Below are 7,986 nucleotides of genomic sequence, written 5' to 3' on the forward strand. Positions count from 1 at the left end.
CACTCTCATGATGGATTCATCCATTTTTGAGGAAGAGGAGTTTTTTGCAAAAAATGAGAACATTTGCTTGGCAAAAGGCATTCATGCAACTTTTTTTTTTGTTTCCTTTTGGCTATAATTAGAGGGTGGTCAACTATCTTTAAATACCAAGTAGGTATTGTTATCAAATAATATCAGACTGTTATGGAATAGATAATTTACTGTCATCAAAAGCCTGGCCTCAAAGCTAAATAATAACCCGCATAAATGAGGATTATAACCAAACGATTTCTGAAATCGTCAAACGACAATTTATGAAACGTAAAAAACGTTTAGCAAACGATTATAGAAATTGTGTAATACATTGCCTGAATCGTGAATTCCGAAAAGATTGAATTTTAAATCTGTAGTTAGGTTACGTAACTGTTTAAAAACTGTTAAAACAGTTGTATGGGAAAACTTTTCTGCAAACACTATGCTAACGGTTTAGGAAACGCTATTAATTATAATATGCAACATATCAAACTATAATGGTTATTGTTGCAATTGGAAGCGATGAAACGATTCTATAAAACGTGCCTCGGTCGGATATTTTGCTAACGATAACCAGAACTGCGTTACGCTTTAAATAAATCATAATTTTCAATGATCGACCAATGCTTGTGGTCTTCATTCTGAATATATTATCTGAAACTTGTTGAGGCTGATGAAAGCTTAGAATGAACATTTTCGCTAGTGATGAAGGTCAATTTCTCCGTCTTAGCTGAGGAGAAGCCGGTGGCTGCAGTCTTCTTGAAATTTTCAAGGACGTTTTATCCGGAAAGAATTTTGTTTACTCTGGATTGGATGACGTAAATATAGATTAACTTCGCATTGAGAGACAGAGATGGATAAATAGAACAAGTACTTTATTCGGCGTACTTGTAAATTAATTGTCTTATACATTTATTCTTATCGAATTACAAAAAACGTTTATTCACAGTGTGCATTTATTCAATCCATGAAAATTGAGCGATTAATGATGTGGACTGATTTGCGGTTGTTTTGAAATTTAAATGCGGATGCAATAAAGTTGTTTTTAATTTTCAGATGAATTAGACTGTTTTAATTTATATCATTTTAATAGCCCGTTTTTCTCAATTTTGAGCGATAACCCAAGTAACCAAAAGTTCCATAAAACAGGCTCTTAGAAGCTTACTCAGCTTTGTGTAACGAATGGATAGCATTCTACTCAGCCTTAAATTTAAGTTCTTATATATACTTTCAAAGTCCATAGTCCATAGCTATTCAGCCTCTACACGAGACCTCGAAAAATAAAAATTAATAAAAAAAGAATCATACTTTTCCTAGCTTTGGATTGTTATACCTATTTATTCTAATTTAATGTTGCTGTAACTGTGAATGAGTTTTATACTTACTTGAAAAATTTGCATGCTTGAAGATTTGAACCTGAACCAACGAGGTGAGAACTGAACACGCTACCTCTGTACCATGGCCAATACTTAGATTGCTGTTATTTTAAACATCAATATAAAAGAAACTTAGAATTATCGCTTTTTCAAAGCAGGCGATATTAAAAATGTAAACATTCGTATCTATTCACCAAAGGATGTATAATTTTTTTCCAAAACAAACTAGAAGGAATCGAAATTAAACGTAAGTAATTTTATTTTTTAATTTTTTTTTTTTGATTAATTTTCTAACAATCTGTTTCGAATTTTAGTTTAGAAATGGAAAGCGCTTTCATGTGATTTCTTATCAAGGTTTTTCCCAATCATGACAATCAAGATTTGAGGAACTGTTTCAAATATAGAAAAGAAATAGAGAAAGTTAGAGTCAAGTTCATCCTTTTGAAGAATATATTGCTAACAGCTGCGAAAAGCTACCGTCCATACTAGCTGGTAATAAATTTGCTCTAGGTGCTGGAGGTTTTCCAGCTTCAGTTGTTTTTTTTTCAGTTTGTTAGATATGAATATTGTGAAAATAAAATAAAAGTGAAATATATGTTAGATTTATGCCGTCTATCCATTTTGATTTCAACAGTGGATTTATTTGAGGGTTTAATTCGTTGTTCGTATATTCGTAGCTCTGATATTTTGTTATTCACTCTTGGAAAAACCTTAACGCTAACGTTTGCATTGAAAATCTATAGAAGTTCCTCATGGAACCAAAAAGTTCATATCAAGTTCTGCATAAAACCTAAAAGTTCGTAAGAAGTTCTGTATGGAACCAAAAAATTCGTTAAAAGTTCGTAACGAAGCACGCAAAGCCAAATTGAATCCTGGATTTTTTAAGGTACTTGTAACGCACAAAAATGTTCTATGCTACTTGTTTAGACTTTTTATGTTCGTTCAGAGTCTCAAAAACAGCACTTATTTTCATTCTTCTCGAGTACCTTTTATCCAGCCAAATGTGAACTTTTGATGCACAAAATTAAGTATCTATGCGACTTTTGGTTACTTGGGAATTCTTTCAAAACAGATTATGCTATCTCAAAAAGAGGTAAAAAAGTCTAAGCGTGTATACGTTCTTCTCGATTGTCAAATTATCTGTCACTTAGTTTTATCATGCCTACATTGACTGTTCCAATAAAACAGTTTTTCAACTTGGCTTGAAGGCTAGTTTTAAAAGCGCATTGAGCGCATTTTAAAAACTGGTACCTAAGCTCTAATAAAAACAGGAAAGTATGTGTTTTATTGATGCTTAAGCAATACTTTTGCAACGTTTTTACAGCACTCTTAAGATAGTGTTTTATTCAAGTTTTAGCAAAACTTTCAGGGCTCTTTTAAAACACACGATAAATGAAGCATTTCCTATGTTACAATAGAACCGTTTTAAAAATTTGATGCCATGGAAAAGTCTTCATAAAACAATATTAAAACTCAAAAAAGCCAATTGGCTTAATCTGTGTTACTTGAGATTGGTATATTTCTGAGCAGCTCAACCCTCTAGAACTTTTCGTTTCGTAAAAAAATGCAACTGCAACAAAACAAACAGTACAGTTGGGAGTTTCTAGGAGAGTTTCTAATAAGATAGGGTATTTTTATTTTAACCCTTAAATGACTTTTTTAAGTGAGTAGGTATAGCAGTTATTGATTCAGTGAAATAATAATATTTTAATTCGAATAACACGACTGTAGAGGTTTGAAGTCGTTATTTTGAGACTTTTGAAAGTTATGGCCCATCAAAGTTGCAAAATAATTTAAGAAATTCCTAATTCATTTCAATATGATTTTACAAATTTCTTCCAAACTTTAATAACTTGGTGCATAAAGTGTTTGTGATTGATTGAGATTAAAAAAAGTGTCAGGGCCTGCAGATCTTAAGAAATAACAGTGATTTTCCAAAAAACTACTTTTTCCAAAAAAAAATATGAATATTGCAATTTTTCCGGATACTTTGTTCGATATCTCACAGATACATTGAATTATCGTAATAAAAATACCATCTGCTAATTTCTATTAATTTCTAGAATATTTTTTGGGAATATATAATTTAAAAATATTCACGCATTTCCGAGATATTTGGATTTTAATTAGTGTTGTTTTAAAACAACACTATGCATTAAAGGGTCAGTGGAACTATGGGATCAGTCTGTATAATCTATTTTTACAGGACTCTTTGAGCAATTCACTCGTGTTGGGAAAAAGGGATTGGAACTCCGACACTTGTAGCACATTTTGAAAACCGTACCATGCAAAAACATTTTCAAGGTCTGATTCTTTTTTGAAATGATCCTATTTTACAAGGTTTAATTTTAAACGATAATTTAAACGATTTTCTTGAAATAGTACGATTTTTGAAAATGTCAAAAAACAGGTCCTATATGTTCCCGTTCTTCTTCCAAACCACTTTGAAAGTGGTCAATTGACTTGGCATTTCAATAGAAGCATGGACTGGAATGGCCACTTAGAGACTCTGTGGAAGTTCCGGAACAACCGCAACAGAATTCAATATCCAAAACAAATCTTTGAGCTTCCCGATATCACGCAAATTAAGAATTGTCCACCAGGTTGGAATTGATCGATTTACTGTTTGATTTTGCCCGGTAGTTTTAAACTTTTTTTTTTAGAATTCTTTTTTTTTACACGTACACAAAAATCCTTAGAAGAGAATCCAGTGTTCTTTAGACGAAGGGAAAAGGTATTATTTCTCTCCAAGAACAGTCTGTAAAATTTGATGTATACAGGATTCCTTTTTTTAAAGGATTGTTGTGTTCGTGAAAAAAAAAGAAATTGTTTAAAAAAAGTTGAAAATATCCGGGCAAAATTCATTGCTCATTTCGAATAATGTGGCCAATTGGACTGTATATCGATCATTTTAAATCAGGTAGACCATTCTGAAGTGATTTGAGTGAAATCGGAAAGCTTAAAGATTTGTTTTGGATTGATCTGTTTTTAGCTTTAAGCCACGGTTGTTCCGGCCCATGTCTCTGTCGGGAATCAACGTCCGAACCAATTTACCACATAAGAGTGGTTTGGCGAAAAGCGGAAATATCTAGAACCTGGGGCGGGATTATGGAACTCGAAACAATTGAGTTTCGTTCGATTCGAACGACTTTGGCATTACCGATATTGAACGAGCTCGATTTGAATGGAACGTTTCGAGATGATCTACTACCCGGTTTACTCGAAATTTAGTACGTTAAAATTTAGAACTCGAACGAGATATGTAATACGAATACCGATTCTAATCCGAATCGAGTTGAAGCTCGAAACGAGTATCTCGAATCGAATAGGATTCAAAATTTCACCCATTTGACATGTTTGAAAATCGTCTTATTTCGAGAAAATCGTTTAAAATAAAACCGTGTAAAATAAAATCGTTTTAAAAAAGAATCTAGTGTAATTTTAACTGCATTCTACTCGCGCGCATACACATTTAACACCCAAAGAAAGAATTACTTTTCGCTTCCATTAATGAGCCTATAGTAAACTATACCAGAGGTGAGCAACCCGCGGCCCGCGGGCCGCATGTGGCCCGCGAGACCCTTTTGTGCGGCCCGCGATGCTTTTTTCCAAACTTTTATGCCTTAATCTTTTTTATGGCATTTTAAGCATTTGTTATGTTCTGTTCAAGGCATAAATGCAGTTTTGTACATTGGCATAACGTAATATTGGAGCTTTTTATATTCAGGATACATTTTCCTACATATTTAACTCCTACGACATTGAGAAGCAAAATCTATTAAAGTGAATCGGAAGAGCAGCCAAAAATCGGAAGCTTCACATGATCAAAGAAATTTCGAACGTTAGTGAAGTCATCAATTTCGTTTCAAGAAAAAATAAAGTTGTATGTTAAAAAGTATGCTCAGCAGTGAATTTTTTAAAAATTATTCTATTATTCGGCTAAAAGGCTTGTTCTCTTAGCATTCAAATACCATCATGTCACCATCTACCGCCCAGTTAAGCGGTTTTTCAACTTCAAACATGTGTAATAAAAAAACGACGGCAGATTTTTATTCGCTTTCTTTTCCAATACATCTCAAAACTGCTCTACTTTAAATAAAAAAATTAGTGGATTGCGAAAAATGTACGCTTTTAAAATTAATTAACTAAACGTTGAGGTGTTCAACTGGCCCTATTACCGCCCACTCGACTTTTTCGGGTATCGATAATGTTTTCTTAAGGAAAAACTTTCTAACAACACGGAAACTGTTCTTTTTAATATTGTCCATGTAACGAGCTGTCAAAACCATATTTTGGATCTTGAGAGAATACATTTTGTGAAATCTTTCCCGCAAATTTTGTACAAATTTTAACAAAGAGCGTTGACTGACAAAATGATGATTCCCGGCAAACAGCCTCAAGTAATCGGTTACTTTCAGCGATAAAACATCATTTTCTAACGTAATCAAACTAAATGCTTCTTACAATTTACACTTTCGACACAATACATGCGTTAAAAACAAAGAAATTGTGCGTGACCGGTAATTAGGAACCCATACTTTTATTTATACACCAATTACCGCCCATCACTGAACGCTTCAAAAAACAACAACTATTGAAAAAATCGAAAATTTTCCGATGCAAATCTATTCTACAAAAATCAAACTATCGTTTCAAGTCGATTGTAGAACAAATAGGTATTATTTAGTAAACAAAACCCCTTTTTTCCCTAGGAGCACAGTTATGCTTAGTTCGCTAACAGGCGTCGAATTCAATAATTTGACCGGAAACGAAAAACCAAATATTTTATTTCTGGCTATAGTTAGCATAATCAAGTGATGATTTTTCAGTGAAATGGTCGAACAATGATGCCGACACAGAACACAGGTCTTATTTTTGGAGAAAAAATTCCAGTTTTTTCGAAATACACACAAAAGGGTGATTTTGGGCGGTAAATGGTATCTGGGCGGTGAATGGTGACTTGATGGTACTGGCGAAAATATTAAATCCAAAACCTTGTGAAATATTTATTATTTTATTTATTTTATTGACGAAAGTTACGAAAGTTTAATAATAAAGCCTGGGTGAACGATTTTAGATTTTTATCGACTTCAATCATTCAGCATCAAAGTTACCGTCAAAAATTGTTCTTGATAAAAAATTTATATCTGCTTTTTCAGAAATTTGATAGGAAATTTATAGCACTCATTGATTAACCTGATTTATTTTACTTTCAATTCGCATTCCATATTACCACAGAATATAGCTTTTGAAATCCTATCCCAATGATATCTAAGTAAGGTTAAAAATTTAAGAAATCTAGAATTGTAGGATCAAGAATGTAGTTTTGAAGATATGTGAAATTGAACATTTTTCTGTGATTTCGACAATCTTGCTCAACATCTCAATGCTATGATCCAATGCAGAACTTCAATTTAAAAAACGGGGCTTTTACTGTTTGTAGAAAAAAATCCAGGCTTTGAGGACATGTTTTAATTGTGGAAAAAAAACAACAAAAAGTCATTTAGCGATTCAACGTCCAACGCTAAGAAGACTGTGATTTCTTTGAATATATCTTCTTCACATTCTTAGTTATTTCTGTGGTAAGCTCCAGAAGATTTTAAATGGAGGTGAGGGTTTTTTTTAAGGAATATTGAAAGAATAAATGTTCGCCAAGCAGTATTATTAAAAATTTAGAGAATTTAAAAGTGACAAAGATTCAATGATGTTTAATGTTAGGAGTACGTGATGTACCTTTTCAGTACCAGGTATTCAAAAAGTCGTGTTTAATTTCTGTTTTTATACACGTGAATTCGTTTCATCCTTCCTTTTTCAGATTTGTTTTCGCCAAAAATTTGTAATTATTAAATATGACGTGACTGCTAATTATTAAAAAAATGTTATTTTTAGTGCGGCCCGCTGACAAGAATTCAAATTAAAATTGGCCCGTTGGTCCAAAAGGTTGCTCACCCCTGAACTATACTATAGTTTCTTTAGCTTCCATTGCCTACATCCTACATATACCCATTCTAGTAAAGTAACCGATCAATCCAAGCACCCACATATCGCATTGATACAGTAAACAATAAAAAAAATGTCACCTCACTCTTGTCGCGAAGAGGACCCGTGCTACCCGAAGCCAAGATCCGGTAAGCCGCCACCTGCCTTCCCGAAGCCGCTGATCACCTTGGGCGGTGCTCCGGCGACTCCGCTTAATCCAGGAGACTTTGCAGGTCTTCACAAGCTTACGTACGACTTGAGACCAGAATGGTTTGAAGGATTTCAACTGAATGCTACCAAATATATGGACCTGCATCAGCTGGTGCGATGCAGCTGGAACCTGAGCCACATAACGCCCACCGGATTCCGAATCGGGGCTCAGCTGCATCGGAAGTGCAGTGATTCTATTCTGGTTAGCGCAAAACTTCTGGTTACAGATTTCTTAAAATAAACAAACACATTTATTTTCAGAAAACGCCCCTCATATCCTTCGACACAAATCCCAGTACGCTATCATCAAACCTTTACCTACTTTATCGACCGAGACCGTCAGTTTGTGTAGAACTCAATATCCAAACGCTACCCCACGCAAGCACTAGTCCTATCATCGATAGTGTGG

At 33.9% G+C, this 7,986-nt stretch overlaps 1 protein-coding gene across 1 annotated transcript; it reads left to right on the forward strand.

The window, feature by feature from the left end:
• Positions 1 to 7,425: 7,425 nt before the first annotated feature.
• On the forward strand, positions 7,426 to 7,980 carry LOC129759242 (uncharacterized; the record flags this gene model as incomplete). Its single annotated transcript, XM_055756645.1, has 2 exons — positions 7,426 to 7,779; positions 7,839 to 7,980. Coding segments are annotated over exons 1-2 (460 nt in total), but the record flags the coding sequence as incomplete, so codon positions are not given.
• Between the last annotated feature and the right edge of the window lie 6 nt (positions 7,981 to 7,986).

This window comes from Uranotaenia lowii, unplaced genomic scaffold, assembly GCF_029784155.1.
Source record: "Uranotaenia lowii strain MFRU-FL unplaced genomic scaffold, ASM2978415v1 HiC_scaffold_1299, whole genome shotgun sequence".
NCBI lineage: Eukaryota > Metazoa > Arthropoda > Insecta > Diptera > Culicidae > Uranotaenia > Uranotaenia lowii.